Below are 26,506 nucleotides of genomic sequence, written 5' to 3' on the forward strand. Positions count from 1 at the left end.
TGCTCATCCGAGAAACGTGGACGGATTTTCCGAGAGCCGATGCGTGCGATACGATGTAGTGAACGCGGTTACATAACAATTACAGCAAAAATTGTCTTTTTCCGATCCGTGCGATTCGTCCGATGAGTGCGATACGATGTAGTGAACGCTTACCTTTATATTTTATTTTATTGGGTTATTTTACGACGCTGTATCAACATCTAGGTTATTTAGCGTCTGAATGAAATGAAGGTGATAATGCCGGTGAAATGAGTCCGGGGTCCAGCACCGAAAGTTACCCAGCATTTGCTCGTATTGGGTTGAGGGAAAACCCCGGAAAAAACCTCAACCAGGTAACTTTCCCCGACCGGGATTCGAACCCGGGCCACCTGGTTTCGCGGCCAGACGCGCTGACCGTTACTCCACAGGTGTGGACCTTACCTTTATATGCTAATAGGAAGTTTTCGCATTTTTGTATTTGTTTGCTATGTATGCTTGCGTTTGTGGTGAAAACTTTAGGTACCTAATTGAGATTTGTTTTATTTCACGTATAATGCCGTAGATATTGTTATGGTTCCACACGATTTCTGTTTATGTAATACATCGTAACCCTTTCAAACCTCCCACACTTTAATTAACCATTGCTAACAAAGTATGCGGAATTATGAAATGAGACTGGTATTAAAAGAAAGAGAAACTCAAATAATTGTTATTTCATTTGTTTGAAGTTAATTCACCAGTAACATGTTGGGCAACAAGAGCATAAAACAAAATGGCTACTCCGCAGAAACTCGAATTGTTATTTCATTTGTTTGAAGTAATTCATCTGTCACATGTTGGGCAACAATGGCATTGAACTATTTTGTAACATGGTACAGTAAGGAGGCTTTGGAAAAGGTATTTTTATGCAATTCTGGTAATTAACTTTTCCTGCTTTACTGTTTGGCTAACCTGTGACAGTTTCAATGCATTGTGATTGTTTGAAGCTTTCCTATAACACATTTCTTGATTTTCGTGGTGGCCACTATGCAGTCGAGTTTAACAACTTTTAACTCTTTATGATCATGATAGACGTCTTCAATTTTATGATGGGCTCAACAACAAATTGAACAGGATCCGACATTTGCATTCAAGATAGTTTTTAGTGATGAAGCAAACTTTTATATGAATGGGGAAGTAAACAGACACAACACACGGTATTGGTCAGACACAAACCCAAATTGGATGGATCCTGTGAAATTGTAAGGTGCTGGTAAAATAATGGTTTGATGTGGAATTTGGGGAAATCGTATTGTTGAACCGTATTTTATTGAGGAGAACCTCAGTGTCATTTCTTATTTGAACATGTTGCAAGAAAACATATTTTCTGATTTGCTCAACAAGCTGGCGCTCTACCCCACTATGGTCTTGCCGTTCGAAACTATTCTGGACGAACACTTTCCTGGACATTGGATTGATCAGCGTGGACCAGTAGAATGGCCGGCCAGGTCTCCAGATTTAACATCCCATGATTTTTTCTTTTGAAGGTACATAAAGAGCTTAGTATATTCATCTTTTCCCAGTATTCACTCTCTAGTTTTTCTCCGTGTTTACAATATCCTTCCCAACCTTTTAGTAATACCAGAGATCGCCTTAATTCCAATTTCTCTGAGTTGACTGAGTTGTGAGAGACAAATCTCCAGTTACATTTTTTTATCACTCGTTTCGCTTTCGTCTATGCTACCTCTAAAGTAGGACTTGCCAAACTTTTCATAGGGAGATCCACATTAACCATCCAAGAAAGAATCGCTGGCCAAGCCACGTAAGTTTAAATTTAGGCCGTGTCTCGAAGCTCAAGTCTATACTAAATGCTAATGAGTAATGATTACCAACTAGCTGACTTGTTAACTACACACTAGAGAGCTTTGAACATGTATGCTGGAATCATGGTCTTCTTCAAAGATATTTTTCTGAAAACTGTGACTTTACAGTATAGCACTATATTAAGAAGGAAGTGTCCTATTTTACAATAGTTTACTTACGAGTTGTCAGCTGTTATTTTTTTATTTTAATTCTATGATTATAAACAGTTTCTCAGTAAACAGTTCATGCAACTTGATTATCAGGTTTATGAACTGGATGGTAGTTTCCTCAGATCCTAGAAAAGTAACTTAGAAAGATGTAGAAATTTAAAAGACGTTCAAAAGATATCTATGAAAATCACGTTTTGCTATCAGTGCTAGGCAGTGTTATTGTGACAGTTATTATCAAGCTTTTACAGGTGTGAAAATATGTTTGTGCGAGATCGTGCGTATTTGCTTGGTTTCCGCACAAAACCAATCCGCTGTAAGTCTAAAATTCCACATTCAGTATTCCCATCCGAACACACATAACAATTTCCCTCTTCTTACCGCTTAAGTGACATATTGATTTTACTGCTTTAGGCTTTTAACATGTTATTTTTAGAGACGTTCAATATAGTAATAATTATAAATTGGAAACTTACCACTGCAATTTCACCTAAATTACACTGTTAATTATTGTTTTTAAATATTTCCAAAAATTAAGTAAACTCTACAACTCCACTAAAGTTACTGCATTCGTGATGCATGTAACATTAAGGAAGCCGTTTGTTTTAAGTTCGCATTTATAGACTGGGGGAAAAAAAAGACAGACGTATATCACGGCCTGCTGGAGAATAGTAAACACAGAAAACATTTTAAAGCAACAATGTTGAAGATAGATATTTTTGTTTTGCAAATTTGCCGTCATTGAACAGAAACCAAGATGGAGATTTCATTGCAACTAATTAGAAATTCGTCTTTCAGGTATGTAATAAACGATCTTCGCACAAAATAATGTACGATACACGAGCGATATGTTTTCTTTCAATTCTCGGAAATTAAAAAAGCTCAACTACGTTTCGCTTTTTCAAACTTTTCCTCGAACATGAAAACTACAACATACCGCTCTTGTAACGCATATTACTTTTTGTCTTATTTTCACATTCCTTTCTTCACCTGTCATCTTCCTAAGCTCGTATTTCTGCTCTCAAGGCACATGAGGACATAAGACACTATGCTGTAAGAAGATTACTTGATGTTCATTATCTCCATTACGCAGCTTCCCATTCGCATAGATAAGAAATATATTGTCATATTTATCTCTATTATGAGATATACCTTATTTACAGAAACATTATTCGGTAAGCCATATTAGCAGATTTTTATAAACAGAATTATAATTATGTAAGTTATAGTATCATCATAATCTATTGTTTTCCTTCACTGTCGATCTGTACCGTTACCATTTATCCATTCTGTTATATAACTAGGGGGCGGATGTTGATGAAAAGTCATCTTCTTATTTTTAACATTAGGACGATGCCTATTAATATAGAAATCATTTCTATTGTAATAGCAACGTAAAACAGTAATTTGTTTTATTGCATTTTTTGACGTTTTTGAACTATTGGGTCATTTTTATATATATTTTGTAAATTTTTGGTCATTTTTAATACTTTGAAGAACTTTTAAATAATTTGGAATGCATTTTACATTTTTCTTTACCGATAGGTCTGTTAAATTATTTTCTAACCAAATAGGTCAGTAGTAATTACCTACTGAATAAGTGAATAACAGTGAAGTTTGAGTTTTATAGTTTGGAACAGACTCTGAAGTCCATCCCTCATTTCACTGAAGGCTTCACTTCACACAACGGAAGTAATATAAAATGTTTGACAGCAGCTTAATTTAAGTGAGGACTTTGACAGCTACTATTCTTTTGTTAGTACGAAGGTGTCTAGAATTTATGTTTGGAAGGGGGGAAACTTTCACCATATCCTGGACAGGACGTTGTGGCCTCAACATGGTTCGGAAGGGATGTCTACTGTAGTGGGCAGTATTTTTAACACAAAGATTGCAAGAATGCACGCTGCACCCACAATTTATTTTGTCATTCACACTCCCTCATCTGGAAGATGTGGTAGCAAAAGTGAAGCTCGAAAGGAGGAGGAGACGGAGAATGAAGGCACTGACATGGACCACCTCCGATTGAAACACATTATAAACTCTCATTAAAATCTATAGTTTTCCCTTAAAACCTCAATTTTGTTGCATGTTCTTCTCCTTTATCTTAGTCAAATTCCAGGAAGTTGCCTCCTCTCTTCGAGATTTGCAGGGCAGTCATTGAAACAAGGTGACTAATTTTTTAGAAGTTGTGGTGCGAGTACGGTGAATAATATTTAAATGACATTTTATTTTAATTTTATGTCATTTTTCCATTAGTTTAAGGGCATTTTAATGATGATTTTAAGTAGATTTTTAGGTCATCAACGTCCGCCTCCTAGTTGTAACTAACAACAGGAAGTTCAGACTGTAAACCATGAAGTTCAATGGAGATGAACTATGGAAAACTCGAAAAATCCTTTACATAGCAGTTTTAGACATAAGCAATCTGTATATACTTGGTGCCCATTTCTGTTAGAGGCTGAGTAAACCCCAAAGCTATAGTAAGGCCGGAAAGATGAGATTAAAGGGATAAAATCCATGGTCGCATCGGGAATCGAACTGGTAAACTTCGGACAATGTGCCGTTAGCCTTAAACACGACATTGCCGCACACCCCTAAACTTAAAGATGTGTGTAATTACTAATTACTTCCGGGAAACCCTCTTATAATGTGTTTAACTTTTCATTTTGTTTTTTTGGGAAATCCCAAATCATTTACAATCACATTGCCTGCAGAAAACTGGACCTGCAAACGGCACAGTTCGACATTCTATTATTTACCCAGTTTGCCATATTTAAATAAAACGTTATGAATTGTAGCATAGTTTTTGTTTTTATCATTCACTTGATATCCAACAGTGGGTGTCCTGGCTAATAGTATACATACTGTAAGTAACGTAAAATGCGAGAACTTTACATTATAATTTTGTAGCATAAAGTGCAGCCGATAAAAAATCTCCAGCGTTACGTCTCCTGCAGCGCAAACGCAGAAGCGGAATGAGGGCAGGTAATACATCAGACGTTTCCTTGTTAGTCACAGCGCCACAGCGTAAAGTGCAGTGCCTGCTCTGTTCTTTAGAATTTAATCAACTACAACGTGTTCAGCAGCGTGGACGAAGGGAATGGAATGTGGATCCTCCCACACGCGAATCCATTTACGAGTGGGATAGATCTCTACGAGAGACTGGAAGCTTCGATTTAAAAAACATGGGAACATTCTGAAAAGCATGTGACTAAAGAGGTTGTGGATTAGGTGCGCCAGTCATATGCTAGAGCCCATGTCATTCAATTAGACATTAGACAGACTAGCAGGGAATTGCAACTCCCTCGTTCAACAGTTTACGACATTCTTCATAGGCGTCTGTGTTTCTGTGCTTAGAAACTCCAACTTCAACATCTTAAACCAGACGATTTCCACAAAAATATCTGATTTCGGTGCTGAGATGATTTGCCAAATTAGTAAAAATTAGCACGCATTGCACTTTACGCTGTGGCGTCCACATCTCGATTGACAAAGAAACGACTGACGCATAACCTGTCCTCATTTCGTTTCTTTGTTTGCGCGGAAGGTGATGTTTGTAATGATCTTGCAAGTGTGATAGAACAAATCTCGGAGAGATTTTCTACCGATTAGGCTTTACGTTACAAAATTAGAATGTACAATTCTCCCATTATATGCTGTTATTTAAGTATACCATTAGTCGGGACACTCTGTATAAGATTCATGATATGCTTGTTTATCTTGTTAGTATGTGTTTATCGACTCTACTTTTGATATTGTTTGGACGGAAAATCCTATGTTATCTTGAAATATTTTCTTCTGGAACTGCCTCCAGCACGAACATATTATTTTAAATATATATAGTATAATTTCTTATTTCAATATATTCCAAATCATTAAGTCTAATCTAATTCACCTGTTTCCTCCAATTTTTTCTTCATGTTCTTCAGCCCATTAATTGACATGGGACCTCTTCTCAACTGTTTCTGTCGGCGATATTCCTGCGATGCAGCGTTGCTATTGCTGTCGTTCTGGTAAAACAACTTCACTAGCAGTACACGCACGGTCTCTCTTCTCAATAGCCATTGCGTTTTCATAAGGAAAAGTTCAACCTCCTAAATTTTCAACAAACATTCACTTCACTAACGGAATCAACACGCGTCACCAAGCAACAGGAAAGTGACAAAATGCAATGCAACCGGAAGAACATACTGACGTCAAAGTTACAAACAATTTATTGTAAGTTTTGACTGCTTACAGCGCCATATTTACACCTGATGGCGAGACTTGAAACTAATTATATTTTTGCAGGACCTCCTACATTACCGGACCTGACACTGTAAGCAGAAGTAAACAAACATGGTGGACAATAGAGTGGTTAACGCAACTGTGAAAGTATAGGCCTACGTACTTCATGTGAATGTTTATTGTGTTTCTTGTATCATTTGCCTCTAGTGTAGTCGTTGAAAGGTTTATAAGTAGGTATATAATAATAGAATTGTGATGATATAATTAATATAAATTGCTTTCGTAGAGAACAAAGCTTGAAAGTGTTATGTTGTTAATCTTAAAACGCCTCACACGTGTAGTGTCCCAGGTTGCAAATCGAATTACGATAAAGAAAGTCCGTTTGTACATGTATTTTTGTTTCCAAAAGATAAAGATTTAAGGGATAAGTGGACAAGAAGCATTCATCGTGAACGTTTTACCCCAACAAACAACTCAGTGGTAAGGAAACTAGCAGTGAAGTGTAGCTGGGTATTGGCCAACTTTTTTATTAATAATTACTGCAAGGTCCAAAATGAAAAGCAGGCATTGAAAGACAAAAATAAAACCCACCGAAAGTGTTCCAAGTTAAAAAAATAAGCTGATGTGCTCTCCAAGCCGTGAATTCTTCATCGTTCTTAGTTGTACAGCCTATCTAATCCCTTGTGTACGTATAAGTGGATATTACAGTGATAAGCTATAGTGAATAGTGTCATTTCATTCTGAATCAACATCAGTGGATATAGTGAGAAACTACAGTGAATAGTGCCATTTCATTCTAAATCAACATCAATGGGCACAGTGTTAAACTGTACGTAGTGAATAGCTAGTTTTATTTTCAACCAATCTCAGTGAATACAGTGACAAAGTTTAGTGACTAGGAAGACAGGACTCCATATTATATAATTTCCATTTGCTGATGAAATCTATTTGTATAATCCATGTACGATTTCCTAAATCCTGAAGTAGCAGCTATTCAGTATTGTATTACTGTCTTCTATTTCCTCACAAATCTGAATTTTACAGGCGTTAATTGGGCAATTGCCAATATTCATATATAAAAACATATAGGCCTAGGCCTAATATAATAACCAAAGCTCGGAAGTTGGGGAGTTGTGTCTTTGAACGTGGCTAAGCGACCGGATTTCAATGTCAACAAACTCCCGCTTCCAGCACGGAGGTACTGTCAGGTCTGCTATATAAGTGGTTCCTGGCTGGAACAACATAATGATAATATTATGATAGGTTGAAACATCTAATTTTATAGCATATATATAAATAAACATGCAAAATACATCAAATTTACAGTTCTGCTCTGTACATTTCATTACAGTGTATGACTACATGCATTCGAAGATTTTCGAACCCATAAATTCTTCGTCTGTTAGTTAAACATGATTTGAAACGAAGGAAACTTATTTCCACGTCACATGAAGTGACGGGAGCAAACTTTAATTTTTTTATTTTATTTATTTTAACTAGCTACCTAGTGAGTACAAATTGCATTTATAAAATAAAAATGTTTCTAGCCACTACCGTAAGAGTCAGGCTCGTGTACGGTGTGGTCTTAGTGAATAATATAACATAAAATTTACAAGGACAGTTTACTAAATACAGTAATTAACTTAATTCAAACCAATAAGTACAACACAAGAGCAAGAATAAAGAAGAAAGGGAAAACGAGAGAAAAATACACATTTAATATAAATTGACAATCCGACAGAAGCCAGTGATATTCAATAAAAACATGAATATAGTCGATAGAAATAAAAGGTAAAAAAAGTACATTTGTTACTATTATATATAATGGATAATTTTACAAAATTCTTTTTTAAAAGTTTCAATTTAAAAAAAATTCAAATTTGGAAAATGGTTTGAAATTTTATTATAAAGTCTTGGGCCTAAATAAAATACTGAATATTTCACTGTCACTGTTTCCTGTTCGATTTTCAGCAGATCTCGTATCTGAGAAAGATAAGTATATCCTAAATTGTTCTCGCAAATAGTTTTCAATTAGTGTATCATTACTAGGGAAGGTCCCTCTACGACTTGATCCATGGCTATGGACAAATTCTCCATCAATTTAAAGGACTGCAATGTCTTTCAATGAATGCCCGTTTCCAGCTCTAGTTTATGTGTGGTACAACTTACAAGATATAAACTCTGCATTAGAAGAAAATAATGTATCTCCTCAGAATTCCTCCACGAAATTCTGTACCTAAAATTTAAGAAATGCATTTTCAAACTTCCATAACACCCATTCGAATAACACGTATTTTCTAATTCCTCAAACAGACCGTTTACCTGTAATTCTCTTAATGTCATTGGCTTCGACGTGACACAGTTTATTCGTTCGTCTTCTTGCCATTCGATGTGACCACTTTCTTAGTACAAACGACTGTCCCTGAGCACTTGCAGCGTGAGCTTTGTGTACGTTATGCCTGTAACCTTACTCAAGCACACGACACACAAGTCCCCAAGATCCGAGCTTTGATAATAACATATTGAGGCTTTTAATCAGTTGTTTTCTTTTATTATTGGTGTATATGTAGGCTTATTTTTATGTTACTGAGTGTACTATATTCATTTATGTAGGTAAGGAACTTTATTATTTATTGTTTCATTGAGAATTTTGTTAAAATAATCTCATCGATACCGTATTTATTTTAACTCATTGCAATCTACGAAATCCCTCTTCCGGCCGCCATCTTGGATGCCAGTGTCAGGTCCGGTAATATAGGAGGTCCTGATTTTTGGCATAATTCGCGAGCGCATTGGTTAATTAGCATGTCTACGAGGTTTCACTATTCTACGATCATCACAGTCCGTGCTGTGCCACGCTAAACACCGTCAGTTTAATTATAGCCACTCTGTATAACAGGAACACTTACATTGAACGTAGTTGGGACTATGTTGAAAAGTGATTAAGTGTTTGTAGTCTTATTCAATTAATAAAAAAGTTAGTAAGGTTACTTTTAGACTCTCCCTCGTATTTTCGTCATCAAGGCTACTGATTGTGCTTAATATTTCAATATATTTTATGGAGTGGATGCTATTTACAGCCTAATGATTGCAAATTTATGTGGTTTTGAAAGTAGAAGTGAGGTTAGACATAGAACTACTCACACATTATATGCCAACACAAAGTTTATGTGCTACCACAGTCTACTACATACAGTCGCGAAGCTCAATATGTAGTAAAAATGCAAACATGGGTAGTTGCCCACCACTAGGATCGCTACTATCGCCTCATTATCACAGATCTCTCCTAGCAGATGACAAAATACGTTACACTTTCGTTGTCGTGTTCTTTTGGAAAAATTAGCACCTTCCTTCCATTATTGAAATTTTAAATGGATAAAGTTCATTTATTATTTTAATGAAGTATATTAAATTCCACCATAAACTCGAAGATACTTGCAAGAAATAGGTTAATATTATTTTTGTTTGTGCAAAACGAACTGAAATTTACTATAATCGCTTCACTCATTCAAGATTATAGCGATAATGAACTATGAAACCAATAAGTAAATATTAATTTGCATTTCCCTTTACAACAATAATATAATAACAATAATAATGGAAATATGAATTAATGGGAGTAACTTACGTGTACCGGTACTTGTAGTAGTTAACAAAGTGGGATGAGGTTAAGCAATAATAATCACACCAGAATTGGAAATAAAACGTGATCAATAAATTTTATTGTAACAGACTTACTTTTTCTACGTCTCTAGTAAAGTAACAAATAAAAATAACAACAAAATTAACAGCTATAATTAAAAACATATCCTTTGAAAAAAAAGTAGGCCTAAGTTGTCTGAAAATGTACAATTATTCAAGGAATCAGCTGATACAGACGTAGAATTAGTGCAAAGCTTTTGTTTCTCAGCTGCAGGTAATAACAGAACAGATTTATTTAAAACATCAAATAAAGTTGGAACTGCATTCCAGATTAATTTATTTTTGTTTTCATTCATAAATTGTGTGTTTTCGAAATGAAGAGAGCAAAACTTTATATTATTATAAAGATATGCTTCATTCTTTGTCATTAGATCTTCCTTCCTGCTGTTTATTAACCACTTTTTGCATCTATAAGTAAAATAAGAAATAGATGTTAGGATTTTTCTTCACGAGCATCAATGTGAAATACGCAATGACCTAGCACTCGATGGAAATGCGACTCAGTCCACTCTAAATCCGAAGTCGACCGTGGACAGTCTATTGTTTCTAGTTGCTAACCGCTTGGAGCGCTTTATCGCGAGATTTGCAAAAAAAAAACACCTCAAGCTTCGCGACTGTATATAGTAGACTGTGGTGCTACTGTAAACACAACACACAACAAGACAAAGCAGATAAAAGAGACGTTAACCAACACTGATGTAGCTACATTGTTTGATTAAATGTCACACTTTTTTGATGTATGCAACGATTTGGTCGTAATTTAATTCAGTGACGTTATTGTCTTCTTTCCCTTCCCTTGCGAATTTGATTTTTGTTAGCTCCATCAAATAGTCGGTGATACAAATGTCTTGTAGTTCTTTCGGCATCTGGGAAACAAATGGGTTGATCACGGTGATGAAATCTGGCAAAAAAAGAAATAGTACACACTGTACATAAAATAATGAAACAAATATACACAGCAATAACTTTGAAATCATTGTTTTTTTTTTTTTTTTTTTTAATTTTTGAAAGGCATGTTGGTCCGACAAGTTAACAACTAAATGAAGATAAATATCATAGGTCCTTCAATAACTGTCTATTTTTGACCTAATGCATGGTACAAAAGATTACATTAGGTTATACACATAAAACATATATACGATTAGCGCTTTCGCTATTAAGACAGCATCTTCAGTCTGGTTAGCATATTATGAAGCTTTTTACATAAAGACATAGATGGAATGCAACATAATGAAATGTAATAAAGTATACGACGTGAGAAAAAAATTACAATATTAAGATAACTGTGCAAACGAAGGCAAAGTAAAATAACTTGAAAAACAGGCAAATGGTTGTAATAATTCAAACCTCTATAAGATTTAGATATTAAAATTATAAAAACTGTGCCTTGAACATATTTTTATTCTGTTTCCTTTGTATTTTTTATTGGGTTATTTTACGACGCTGTATCAACATCTAGGTTATTTAGCGTCAGAATAATATGAAGGTGGTAATGCCGGTGAAATGAGTCCTGGGTCCAGCACCGAAAGTTAACCAGCATTTGCTCGTATTGGGTTGAGGGAACACCCCGGAAAAAACCTCAACCAGGTAACTTGCCCCGACCGGGATTCGAACCCGGGCCACCTGGTTTCGCAGCCAGACGCACTGACCGTTACTCCACAGGTGTGGACGTTTCCTTTATAAGTTTAATATAAGTTGAGACTTTAGTTACACAGTTTCCATATGCGCGCCTCTTGTTCAGAAAATGTTATGTTTTATTTAACGACGCTCGCAACTGCAGAGGTTATATCAGCGTCGCCGGATGTGCCGGAATTTTGTCCCGCGGGAGTTCTTTTACGTGTCAGTAAATCTACTGACATGAGCCTGTCGCATTTAAGCACACTTAAATGCCATCGACCTGGCCCGGGATCGAACCCGTAACCTTGGGCATAGAAGGCCAGCGCTATACCAACTCGCCAACCAGGTCGACTCTTGTTCAGATGTTGTCTACTCGATAATCAATTTTGATCAATTTTTTAAGTATATCTTGTGTGATTGTTGATATGGTATCTCCGATTCTTTTACGTAAGATCTGAACATTCCTTACGGGTGTTTTGTAGACCTTATCTTTTACGCCACCCTATATAAAAAAATCTAGCGGAGTTAAATCTGGTGACCGCGGAGCCAAGAAAATATCCATTCATCAGAAAACAACATTCTCTCTAAGAAATTATCGTGGTCTACTCTATTCAATACATCAACGACAAAATTAATGATTTTTCCATTATTCCCTGTATTTAATGTCTGTAGAATTTGTACTTTGTGTGCCAGAAGTTAAGGGTCGTATTCATAAACGACATAAAGGGGACTGTGGATGAAGACTTCCCGAAGTCGATTTTCGCAGCAAAATGTAACTTTATTTTAAGTTCTATTCATAGACAATAGGCCTACTTCTAAGACTTTGATTTTATTAAGCTGAGATTTGACGTCCTGGTTCTAATGTTGGCAATCACAATCATGGTCTTGTAACAGAATTAAATTAATGAGTAGTTGAAATAGAGTAAACATTGCCACAAGGAGAGCCATCTTTTGAGTGAGAAATCAAAGAAACAATTTGAACATCGCTTCACGTTACACGACTGTTAGCCATTCTTGCAGTCAGAAGTCTGGAACCATATAAATATGCTTTATTTTCGATTACTATAGGTGTTACCAGTATTTCTAAGACCAAATGCTCTGCCAGTGATAAATTCGATTCTAGCCCTCAGCTATCTCGAAAGCCGCTAATTTGGATGCAACTTTGAAATTTTAAATGGAAAGGGAGTCATGTAGGTACTCAAATTCATGTGAAATTTTCTGAAAAAAAAAAAACAGCGGTTCAATCTGTTTTGAGATATCTCTAATCGTTTTCAAGTTATTAAAGATAACTGTTTTAATGACACAAACATTAGTTACTGCATCTACAGATATTTTGTAACATGGTACAATACTAAGGAGGCTTTGCAAAAGGTATTTTTATTCAATTCTGATGAAGGTGAGGAAGGGATAAGGGGAAACCCGTTGCCGGCACGTAGCCTACTCCTGTCGAATATTTTAATCACAATTTTTGCACACTTTTAGTGATTATTAGTCCAATATTCTGTGTTTGTACAGTTATTTCATGTAATACTGTTTTTAACTCATCATCTTAACATTCACATTTATTATGCATTTTATCAAATCTTATTGTTTTTCCACACTATTCTTGTCTTTATACTTTCTCAATCTCACTATGATAAGTTTATGTTTTTAGACCTGATGATGCCACTAATTGGCGAAAGCGCTTGTCAGGTTTTAATTGCATAAATGACCTAATGTAATTTATTTGTATCACTCTTTAGGTAGAATAAGACAGTTATTTGAAGGATTTTTACACTTATTTTATTTGGGTTATTCAAGTCTTTAATTCGTGGTCATTTTACAAAATTAAGGAATATAACTGTTCTTTGCAAGGGGAATTTATATCGGAACAAACGCGGAATGAATCCGAACATTACAATCAAAAGGCATAGTACAGCCCTTAATATACCGAACACAAATCTTCGTTTTGAGACCCAAACCATTACTTCTATAAGGTGACCAGTGATGTGTTCAGTCTTCTTTTTCACATATTTTACAACATTCGAATATTAGGATTTTATAGAAATCAGTAATGAGAGTTAAATTGTTAAATTCTTCTAGATTAATCGTCTTGAGCAATATAGACTATAAATTAGCACTATATTTAATCAAAATAATTCAATGTTTCCCACTACAAGTCGACAAGTTTAATGTATATATTTATCGCTCTTTTACGGATTGAATTGATACAATTACCAATGCAATGTTTTATATCAACAAAAGTGACTAGCGCGGCGAGTATACTAAAAACAAAACACACTCTGAGTACTCTGACCTGTGATATCGTTCCCTTCATCCTGTCTGCTCGGATCAAGTCGCCAATCTGTTGTTCATTTGTCTCCGTTGGAATTATTTTAAAACTAGCCGTACCCGTGCGCTCCGCTGCACCCGTTAGAAATAAATATAAAGTAATTACATAATTAAAATAGGACATTTGATCCAGGGAACATTCGTGTTTGATAGAAGGATAAATCGTTTAATATGTTACTTAATTTAAATTGCATCCAAATAATTAAAACGCGATCATTTTGGTCCAGAGACACTCATTTGGTGCAATGACAATTTCCTTTAACATGTTTCTTAATTTTCATTACATGCAACCATAGTTTAATGAAGATTGACATCATTTAGATTTAATGTGTATATTATATTTTATTTGTTATAGGTTTCCATTGAATTATGGTAATAACTTAATTTTAACCCTTGTTTTCTACGTATTCAGTAAATGGCGCTTGGCCCACTATGGTTCTGAACCCTTCAAATAACTTAAATTATATAATATAATATAATATAATATAATATAATATAATATAATATAATATAATATAATATAATATAATATAATATAATATTATATTATATTATATTATATCAGAAGTTACTGTGATAACATTATAGCATTATGTCCATCTAGAGAAACTACACTTTCCAATGGTGAAATAATAATTAATTATACAAATCGGTTAATTTAGCTTCCGATATTACTTCATACAAACACAGAAACATTCTCTGTAGGCTATCTTTCATAGCTTTCGATTGTTGCTGTCCAAGGCCCCTTATAGACGAAGTCATTTGTTTTTTAATTCATTACACGGCCTTAGATGGCGGTTATTATAATTTTAAAACTCATTTATCTCGTTAAATATCAGTCCTATCAAACTTTTTCAAGGAATAAAACTTATCGCAACTTATTTTTAAAGAAACTTTTGTTATGTAACATTTTTCACAAACATCAATAATAAGCGAGATATTACGATTTATTTAATTCAGACCCCCTTATAACCCCCCCTTTTAAATTAAATAATGTATTTTGAATGCCATATAGCCTAAAATCTAAGTTACAACGAACTTAATTTATGTTCCAATTTTCATCGAAATCCGTTCAGCCATTATCGCGTGAAAAGGTAACAAACATACAGACAGACAGACAGACATACAAACAAAAACTTCAAAAAAGCGATTTTCGGTTTCAGGGTGGTTAATTATATGTGTTAGGACCAATAATTTTTGGAAAATCGAAAATTACCAGAAAAATTTCGGCTACAGATTTATTATTAGTAATAGGCATATGAGTCCCACGTGGAGCAAATATTGTACAATTTAGATTGGATCAGTGAAGTCATCAGAAAATGATATTTATCAGAGCATGTTCCTTAATCAGCATCAGTGTCATGGTAAAATAAACGTGATCTTGGCTTTTGTTTTTGACGCAGCCATAAGCTTAAGGCGATGCGCTACTGAATTAGCCGATTTTTGACAAATTTTATGATTTTTTTTTTTATTTTCGCGATAAAAATGTATGATTTCATGAGGAGTATTTTCGTGGAAATTTTATGGCATAATATCAGTATATTAAATCTATAAATGCATTCGGTAGAGAACTCCTGCGGGACAAAATTCCGACACGCGGACAGCGCTGATATAAACTCGGCAGTTGCGAGCGTCGTTAAAAAAAGAAGAAAAAAAGTTGTGTTAATGCACGAGTTATGTGTAATCAAAACTTTAAATTTAATTATCTCAAAAAATTAATTTTCTACGTTTTCAACGACAAGTAGGCCTAATCATTTTATTTCTTAGTGATTAAATCTAGAATGATGAAATTTGCATACTTATTTATTAAGTATATGATTATGTCTCGTGACGAGAATATTGTACGAAATGGAAATATAAATATTGGAAATTTATCTTTTGAAGAGGTGGAGAAGTTAAAATATCTTAGAGCTACAGTAACAAATATAAATGATACTCGGGAGGAAATTAAACTCAGAATAAATATGGGAAATGCCTGTTATTATTCGGTTGAGAAGCTTTTATCATCCAGTCTGCTGTAAAAAAATCTGAAAGTTAGAAGTTATAAAACAGTTATATTACCGGTTGTTCTTTATGGTTGTGAAAATTGGACTCCCACTTTGAGAGAGGAACATAGGTTAAGGGTGTTTGAGAATAAGGTGCTTAGGAAAATATTTGGGGCTAAGAGGATGAAGTTACAGGAGAATGCACGCATTCTATTCTTCACCTGACATAATTAGGAACATTAAATCCAGACGTTTGAGATGGGCAGGGCATGTAACACGTATGGGAGAATCCAGAAATGCATATAAAGTGTTAGTTGGGAGGCTGGAGGGAAAAAGACCTTTAATGAGGCCGAGATGTAGATAATATTAAAATGGATTTGAGGGAGGTGGGATATGATGATAGAGAATGGATTAATCTTGCTCAGGATAGAGACCAATGGCGGGCTTATGTGAGGGCGGCAATGAACCTCCGAGTTCCTTAAAAGCAAGTAAGTAAGTAAGTAAGTAAGTTGTGAAATGGAGCATCTGAGTGGCTGTATTCAGCATAGTTTTATTGCTAGGGAATTATACGTAAAGCAGAAAGGCCTATATATTTTTATTAATGTTTGAACATTGAAGGAATTATTTTTTTTACAAATGAACAAATTAGGGTATTAGAGCATTACTAATGCTCCGTGCTCCAATGTATTGTAAATATTCATAATTCAAATATGTACTTATGTAACTATTGTATTGATTAAGGTTGGTTGAGTGAAAGAGAAGACCTTATGGTCTTAACTCTCCCAGCGAAAATGAAACGTTCTATTCTATTGCACAATATGCAGTGTTACTCTTATGAAAAAATTAGAAAAAAAAAAAATATATATATATATATATATATTTTAGAAATAGGATTTTCACAAAGAAAATTGACAAAAAAAAGGAAACAAAATAAGTGTAATCTGTTTAGAATGTTTATGAGAAAAGATTGATATTTACGAGGCTTGTTCTTAACGTAAGTTCCGTTTTCAATTATAGCCGTCACATCGCTGCAATCGTTATTTTGCGCATGAATATTTTCTTCTTCAATCTTCAGACAAGCTGTGCATGCAGTTTCAGAGCTTCAGTCCGTGTGTGGGGTTAGTTATGATCAGTTGAAATGTTTAAAGTGATCGAGCACCCCGCCGACTGTGAGATGCGCTCTGTTATCCATTTCTTGAATGCGAGAAACATCAAACCAGCTGACATTCATCGTCAACTTTGTGAGGTGTATGGTGATGATGCCATTAGTGTTAGAATGGTCAGGAGATGGGTTAGGAAGTTCAAAGAGGGCCGCGTCTCTGTGTATGACGAGCAGCATACCGGTCGGCCATCTTTGGTCAATGACAATTTGGCGCGTGCTGTCGATGAAAAAAATCATGAGGACAGGAACAAATTGACCATCTCCCCTACAGCCCGGATTTGGTTCCGAGTGACTTTCATCTCTTCCTGCACCTCAAGAAGTTCCTCGGTGGTCAACGTTTTGATGGCGACGACACCCAAAATCTCATCTCGAAATTTGGTTGGGAACAAATTGACCATCCCCCCTACAGCCCGGATTTGGCTCCGAGTGACTTTCATCTCTTCCTGTTCCTCAAGAAGTTCCTCGGTGGTCAACGTTTTGATGGCGACGACACCCAAAATCTCATCTCGAAATTTGGCTGGGAACAAATTGACCAACCCCCCTACAGCCCGGATTTGGCTCCGAGTGACTTTCATCTCTTCCTGTACCTCAAGAAGTTCTTCTGTGGTCAACGTATTGATGGCGACGAAGTGAAAACAGCAGTGCGGGAGTGGTTCGCATTGCAGGCGGGCGAATTCTACAATGAGGGGATAGAAAGACTTGTGCCACGACTCGATAAATGCCTCAATAATGGTGAAGATTATGTTGAGAAGTAATTGAAGTGTGGGGAATACAATGCAACAAAAATAGTTTGTAAATATCTTCCCGTTTACTTACTACACCCTTTTGGAGCTTACTTTAAGAACACGCCTCGTATAATGTGTGATTATGATACCGTATTAATATGCATATTCAGTAAAAATTTCAACTCTTTATATAAAAAAAATTGTAGGTTTTAAAAATTTCAGTATCGCATCGCCTTAATGACTTAACATTTCATAAACTGGAACTTTATATTTTCCTTCTCGCATCAATGGCTATACGAAGATATGCATAAGTAAAACGCGCTTAATTTCTATTTTTATTTACTAATGTAAGATTCACCTTTCATTCTGCTAGTTAGCTTGAAATCGTATGTTAGTTCCCTGCATTTACAGTCAATAATTTCGAACCCCACATCTTTGAGAATGTTTTTAAAGTCTTCAGCTGGATCTTGTGAATACTGATAAGGCAAGAAAATCTTCTGAAAGTCCTGGAAAAAATCAGAAAGGAAATATGTTCCCATCAGTTAATCGTGAAATTCTTGAATAACAGGAAGTAATGTCCAAATAAAGCAGTATTAACAAGTGAAACATTTTGTTACATTTTGTATGCATTTCGCAACAGTTAAGTTCCTTTATCAGGAAGATGAACTTCCCTTCTCTGGATTGCACACAAAGAGTATTCTCACAAATCCCTAAGAGATTTAACTAATTATATAAATTATATGATTTAATTCAATTATGTAATTATTAATTGTTGTTGTATAGGCACCGTGCAAAGGAGTGGATCAGGACAGCACGTTTGCACATTTCCTTTTTATGTTAGGTTAGGTTCTTTTCAAACTGAAATGACGAGTGAAGCGTACAGTTAAAAAAAATTACTCTAACCTAACCTAACCTAACCTAACCTAACCTAACCTAACCTAACCTAACCTAACCTAACCTAACATAAAAAGGTTAGGTTAGGTTAGAGTAATTTTAACTGTACGCTTCACTCGTCATTTCAGTTTGAAAAGAACCTAACCTAACATAAAAAGGAGATGTGCAAACGTGCTGTCCTGATCCACTCCTCCGTGCAAGGGTCTGGAAATCGCACTGGTGGCGCCGTGCAGTGTCTCAATTCCTAATTAACTACAGGCTAGCATTCATTCACTAGTTATGTGTGATATAGAAATTACATGAGGCTTTCTGCCGATAAAAAGTTGTAATGATAGTAAGAATAGGTTCGTTCATTCATAGTGTTCTGATCAAGGACAGATCTTTCACTACAAACCCAGCATTCTCCAGTCTTTAAGTATTTAATAGACGCAGTGGAAAGTTCAGTACTTTTAGAGGAGTGTAAACATTTAACTAACTTACAGTGTTCCTGAAATATCAGTGTAGTTGTTTGGCATTTAAATCAGATTTCAGACCATTGAATGAGGCGGAATAGTCATATTACGAAAACATTGATACAGTATACTTATGATGTCATGACGTGTGTAATATTTATATGTGTATAATGTCTCTATAAATTACGTATTTTAATGTGATTTAATTCTAAAAGTAGTCTTTTTATGTTATGTTTTATTTAACGAGTAGTTTCTACTTCTTCAGCTGTTAATCTGTTATCATGCAGACACGGTAAAGTAACAATGATCCCTTTATCGGAGAGGTTTGTTTTTATTCCGGGAAAACCTGACTTATCGCCACCTTCTAATAGAGTAAATAATCCGCAATCAGCTGTTATGAATGTGTCACTCGATCTGCCACCGTAGAATTTAGATTTGAAGGCCACCATTTGATCCACGTTACGTGGCGTTTCACTTTAACTTCAGTACAATCAGTTATCACTCTGCATTTTGAGTAGTGTACTTTCTTTGCAATATTGCGGGCATTGTTTCCTGAATACTTTATCTGCTAGGCCAAAACACAAAACTACAGTAACCAACAGCAAGAAAGTGGTGGTAAAAATACATCATAATTATAGTTGTCCGATGAACTCCGAACATCACCCTCATAACAGAATACGATAATTCAGTTTTCAATTTAATTTGAAAATATATGTAGACGATTTTCTTCACTAATCTTACTGTATGATTGTGTTTCAATTGGCAGCAATTTTAACAATATAGTCAAAACCACAAAATGTCACTCCCAGTAAGTCTGATAGTTCTGTCTCATCTCTTTTTGAAGAATAATCTTGGAAACCTTGCATTTCATTAAACATATCATCTGTTCCTGAACTCTTGCCATAACATTTCTTATGTGACTTCAGTTCGGGACGTAATGGAATAGACACTTGAGTAGACAATTCTCACAATTCAATTGTGAAAGAAAAACCAAAATCACTAAGAATGGTTTCACTTATTTCTGCCTGTATGGCTGGCTATTTCATTTTTCGAAATAACACTTGTTGAGCATTCACCTTCCATAATACTTTAATTATCATCTTTTCTTCTCCTTTCTGCGTCCCTTTCATAACTTTTCTAAGCTAGTTGAGATGAGGCAACCTTTTTCTTTAATCTTTTGGAAAAATACTGGGAACGGTATGTTAGTTTTGGAAGTGTCCTGCTCTCTGTCCCAATAAAATGAATACTGCAAATTCTTATTGCGAGTGTTGGTTCCCAAGGTGAACCATTAGCACTTGAAGTCAAGAATTAAATATCGATATGAATACATTTAAAAATAAAGATATATTATTGTTTCTAATATTATACATACTATATATATATGTAAAGAACTCGGCAATTATGTACTACGGTTTTTTTTTTTACTTTTAAATATAATAGCATATACAACATTAGAATTGAAATTATAAATTCCCGTCGTTGTTAATTTAATGATTATTTATAAACATAATATAACATATTACATTCTATTTTTTACATTAATATGTAATACTATGATTATTTACAAGCAGTGTAGGCCTACTTACTTTCGTATGCGCTTGGATCCACAATTAACGTCGTTCCGCTTCAGTTTTCTGTTTTGGGAATGAATATTCCTATAAGCATTACTGCACCCAAGAACACAGTAATTTGTGTTACCTTTCCGCTTTTTAGGATTAGCCATATTTCTAATCATTTAACCTGAGACGTTAAAGTACATTCATACGCTTCAAGCATAACTCTATCGGTGCTGTCCTGCAGTTAGTAACAACAGTCGCCACCAGAGGAGCTTGCACGGTGCCTATAGTCAACTGTCCAAAGGTAGGTCTGAACCTCACAAGTGATACCAACAAGGTACAAGCTATGAGACAACTGGGCCAGGAGATAATGGGGCAAGGTGGCTAGTTCCTTTCTTCCTCCAATGTATACATCACTGATTAGCTATATATTACACTAATTAGACTTCAGATGTATACAAACAGTTGTTCTTCCTCTGATACATATCGTCAAGTGAGATGTACTGCCTGATAATAGATGTACAGTAGTGGCAAAAAAAAAAACCGGACCGACGGAATAATCAAACTCCCCGAAATGAGCCACTGCGCATTCCACGCCCGCATTCACAAGATAGCGAGTAAGCTATTGAAATTCCTGTAGTTTCGACAGCTGACGTAGCCCATTTCGAAAGCCATGGGAAATATAAGTTGATTAAGTAGTAAAATATCGCTGCAATCGAAAAGTATTGGGAACAAATTTGAATAAGGAACAAAAAAAGTTTCCTTCCAGGCAGGATTCGAACCAAAAAAGTCTTAGTTACCAGTCCATCGTGATGTCGCTGTGAACAAGGCTCTGAAATCAGCTACAAGGGTCGGTCCGGTTTTTTTTTTTTGCCACTGCTATACATATCAGCCAGAACCTCAATCAGAGGTAAATTAATGGTCGCATATTTAGATAAACTACAGAGGCGAGTGGGTGAGTTACTAATGTAAGCAGCTACCTGCATTTTTTAACGAGCTTCAGCTGCACAGAAGCTATCACTGCTGATTGGTAGATGTCAAGGTGAGCTGTATGCGCAGAAGCGTAACAAAGTATATATAGTAGCAAGATGACGTCACCCCTGCACGAATTTGCCATTGTCAAGCAGCGTTCTGTTAGGGTAAAAACATGTTGGAGTTGTTCATCTCGCCACGCATATCGCCGCGCATCTCGCCGTGTGGCGATTAGGAAACAAACCAACGATATGTAATGGGCACAAAATGCTGGAGTAGTTCATCTCGCCACGCATATCGCCGGGCATCTCGCCGTGTGGCGATTAGGAAACAAACCAACGATATGTAATGGGTACAAACATGCTGGAGTAGTTCATCTCGCCACGCATATCGCCGCGCATCTCGCCGTGTGGCGATTAGGAAACAAACCAACGATATGTAATGGGTACAAACATGCTGGAGTAGTTCATCTCGCCACGCATATCGCCGGGCATCTCGCCGTGTGGCGATTAGGAAGCAAACCAACGATATGTAATGGGTACAAACATGCTGGAGTAGTTCATCTCGCCACGCATATCGCCGCGCATCTCGCCGTGTGGCGATTAGGAAACAAACCAACGATATGTAATGGGTACAAACATGCTGGAGTAGTTCATCTCGCCACGCATATCGCCGCGCATCTCGCCGTGTGGCGATTAGGAAACAAGCCAACGATATGTAATGGGTACAAACATGCTGGAGTAGTTCATCTCGCCACGCATATCGCCGCGCATCTCGCCGTGTGGCGATTAGGAAACAAACCAACGATATGTAATGGGTACAAACATGCTGGAGTAGTTCATCTCGCCACGCATATCGCCGCGCATCTCGCCGTGTGGCGATTAGGAAACAAACCAACGATATGTAATGGGTACAAACATGCTGGAGTAGTTCATCTCGCCACGCATATCGCCGCGCATCTCGCCGTGTGGCGATTAGGAAACAAACCAACGATATGTAATGGGTACAAACATGCTGGAGTAGTTCATCTCGCTACGCATATCGCCGCGCATCTCGCTGTGTGGCGATTAGGAAACAAGCCAACGATATGTAATGGGTACAAACATGCTGGAGTAGTTCATCTCGCTACGCATATCGCCGCGCATCTCGCCGTGTGGCGATTAGGAAACAAGCCAACGATATGTAATGGGTACAAACATGCTGGAGTAGTTCATCTCGCCACGCATATCGCCGCGCATCTCGCCGTGTGGCGATTAGGAAACAGGCCAACGATATGTAATGGGTACAAACATGCTGGAGTAGTTCATCTCGCCACGCATATCGCCGGGCATCTCGCCGTGTGGCGATTAGGAAACAAGCCAACGATATGTAATGGGTACAAACATGCTGGAGTAGTTCATCTCGCCACGCATATCGCCGCGCATCTCGCCGTGTGGCGATTAGGAAACAAACCAACGATATGTAATGGGTACAAACATGCTGGAGTAGTTCATCTCGCTACGCATATCGCCGCGCATCTCGCCGTGTGGCGATTAGGAAATAAGCCAATGATATGTAATGGGTACAAACATGCTGGAGTAGTTCATCTCGCTACGCATATCGCCGCGCATCTCGCCGTGTGGCGATTAGGAAACAAGCCAACGATATGTAATGGAGTAGTTCATCTCGCTACGCATATCGCCGCGCATCTCGCCGTGTGGCGATTAGGAAACAAGCCAACGATATGTAATGGGTACAAACATGCTGGAGTAGTTCATCTCGCCACGCATATCGCCGCGCATCTCGCCGTGTGGCGATTAGGAAACAAACCAACGATATATAATGGGTACAAACATGCTGGAGTAGTTCATCTCGCTACGCATATCGCCGCGCATCTCGCCGTGTGGCGATTAAGAAACAAGCCAACGATATGTAATGGGTACAAACATGCTGGAGTAGTTCATCTCGCCACGCATATCGCCGCGCATCTCGCCGTGTGGCGATTAGGAAACAAGCCAACGATATGTAATGGGTACAAACATGCTGGAGTAGTTCATCTCGCTACGCATATCGCCGGGCATCTCGCCGTGTGGCGATTAGGAAACAAGCCAACGATATGTAATGGGTACAAACATGCTGGAGTAGTTCATCTCGCCACGCATATCGCCACGCATCTCGCCGTGTGGCGATTAGGAAACAAACCAACGATATGTAATGGGTACAAACATGCTGGAGTAGTTCATCTCGCCACGCATATCGCCGCGCATCTCGCCGTGTGGCGATTAGGAAACAAGCCAACGATATGTAATGGGTACAAACATGCTGGAGTAGTTCATCTCGCCACGCATATCGCCGCGCATCTCGCCGTGTGGCGATTAGGAAACAAACCAACGATATGTAATGGGTACAAACATGCTGGAGAAGTTCATCTCGCTACGCATATCGCCGGGCATCTCGCCGTGTGGCGATTAGGAAACAAACCAACGATATGTAATGGGTACAAACATGCTGGAGTAGTTCATCTCGCCACGCATATCGCCGCGCATCTCGCCGTGTGGCGATTAGGAAACAAACCAACGATATATAATGGGTACAAACATGCTGGAGTAGTTCATCTCGCCACGCATATCGCCGCGCATCTCGCCGTGTGGCGATTAGGAAACAAGCCAACGATATATAATGGGTACAAACATGCTGGAGTAGTTCATCTCGCTACGCATATCGCCGCGCATCTCGCCCTGTGGCGATTAGGAAACAAGCCAACGATATGTAATGGAGTAGTTCATCTCGCTACGCATATCGCCGCGCATCTCGCCGTGTGGCGATTAGGAAACAAGCCAACGATATGTAATGGGTACAAACATGCTGGAGTAGTTCATCTCGCTACGCATATCGCCGGGCATCTCGCCGTGTGGCGATTAGGAAACAAGCCAACGATATGTAATGGGTACAAACATGCTGGAGTAGTTCATCTCGCCACGCATATCGCCGCGCATCTCGCCGTGTGGCGATTAGGAAACAAGCCAACGATATGTAATGGGTACAAACATGCTGGAGTAGTTCATCTCGCCACGCATATCGCCGCGCATCTCGCCGTGTGGCGATTAGGAAACAAACCAACGATATGTAATGGGTACAAACATGCTGGAGTAGTTCATCTCGCTACGCATATCGCCGCGCATCTCGCCGTGTGGCGATTAGGAAATAAGCCAATGATATGTAATGGGTACAAACATGCTGGAGTAGTTCATCTCGCTACGCATATCGCCGCGCATCTCGCCGTGTGGCGATTAGGAAACAAGCCAACGATATGTAATGGGTACAAACATGCTGGAGTAGTTCATCTCGCTACGCATATCGCCGGGCATCTCGCCGTGTGGCGATTAGGAAACAAGCCAACGATATGTAATGGGTACAAACATGCTGGAGTAGTTCATCTCGCTACGCATATCGCCGCGCATCTCGCCGTGTGGCGATTAGGAAACAAGCCAACGATATGTAATGGGTACAAACATGCTGGAGTAGTTCATCTCGCCAAGCATATCGCCGCGCATCTCGCCGTGTGGCGATTAGGAAACAAACCAACGATATATAATGGGTACAAAACAAGCCAACGATATGTAATGGGTACAAAAATGCTTGAGTAGTTCACCTCGCCACGCATATCGCCACGCATCTCGCCGTGTGGCGATTAGGAAACAAACCAACGATATGTAATGGGTACAAACATGCTGGAGTAGTTCATCTCGCCACGCATATCGCCGCGCATCTCGCCGTGTGGCGATTAGGAAACAAGCCAACGATATGTAATGGGTACAAACATGCTGGAGTAGTTCATCTCGCCACGCATATCGCCGCGCATCTCGCCGTGTGGCGATTAGGAAACAAGCCAACGATATGTAATGGGTACAAACATGCTTGAGTAGTTCACCTCGCCACGCATATCGCCGCGCATCTCGCCGTGTGGCGATTAGGAAACAAGCCAACGATATGTAATGGGTACAAACATGCTGGAGTAGTTCACCTCGCCACGCATATCGCCGCGCATCTCGCCGTGTGGCGATTAGGAAACAAACCAACGATATGTAATGGGTACAAACATGCTGGAGTAGTTCATCTCGCTACGCATATCGCCGCGCATCTCGCCGTGTGGCGATTAGGAAACAAGCCAACGATATGTAATGGGTACAAACATGCTGGAGTAGTTCATCTCGCTACGCATATCGCCGGGCATCTCGCCGTGTGGCGATTAGGAAACAAGCCAATGATATGTAATGGGTACAAACATGCTGGAGTAGTTCATCTCGCCACGCATATCGCCACGCATCTCGCCGTGTGGCGATTAGGAAACAAACCAACGATATGTAATGGGTACAAACATGCTGGAGTAGTTCATCTCGCCACGCATATCGCCGCGCATCTCGCCGTGTGGCGATTAGGAAACAAGCCAACGATATGTAATGGGTACAAACATGCTGGAGTAGTTCATCTCGCCACGCATATCGCCGCGCATCTCGCCGTGTGGCGATTAGGAAACAAACCAACGATATGTAATGGGTACAAACATGCTGGAGTAGTTCATCTCGCTACGCATCTCGCCGCACATCTCCCCGTTCAGCGGGAATCAAACTGGTTTGATTTTCAAGATGCAGGTGCCTGAAACTAGCGTTCTGATTGGTCGGTTGTCGCCACGGAATGTCATGATTCTCTCCATCCGTCCTCTCAATGTAAATGCACAGTTGTGATACTGCTGGCCGTGTACATTGTTATTTATTAACAACAAATATTATCGTGTAGATTTACAGCAATGGATGAGGAGGAATTAATAAGGAAATAAGTCGTACCAAAACTTGACTAGTGTTAATGTAAATGAGAAAAATAAAGATTTTCAGTGGCATTAATTAGTTCATTTTCTG

At 37.9% G+C, this 26,506-nt stretch overlaps 1 protein-coding gene across 1 annotated transcript in view; it reads right to left on the bottom strand.

Annotated features, from left to right (window-relative positions):
- Nucleotides 1-10,243: 10,243 nt before the first annotated feature.
- The window catches only part of LOC138694879 (juvenile hormone acid O-methyltransferase-like), a 46,241-nt gene continuing 29,978 nt past the window's right edge, over nucleotides 10,244-26,506 (bottom strand). The window contains exons 4-5 of the mRNA XM_069819038.1: nucleotides 18,096-18,243; nucleotides 10,244-10,818 (exon numbers count right to left, since the gene is read on the bottom strand). Of these exons, the coding sequence (XP_069675139.1) occupies nucleotides 10,640-10,818; nucleotides 18,096-18,243 (327 nt within the window). The 3' untranslated portion in view covers nucleotides 10,244-10,639. The remainder of the gene's footprint in view (nucleotides 10,819-18,095; nucleotides 18,244-26,506) is intronic.

This window comes from Periplaneta americana, chromosome 2 (genome assembly GCF_040183065.1).
Source record: "Periplaneta americana isolate PAMFEO1 chromosome 2, P.americana_PAMFEO1_priV1, whole genome shotgun sequence".
In the NCBI taxonomy this organism is placed as follows: Eukaryota; Metazoa; Arthropoda; class Insecta; order Blattodea; family Blattidae; genus Periplaneta; species Periplaneta americana.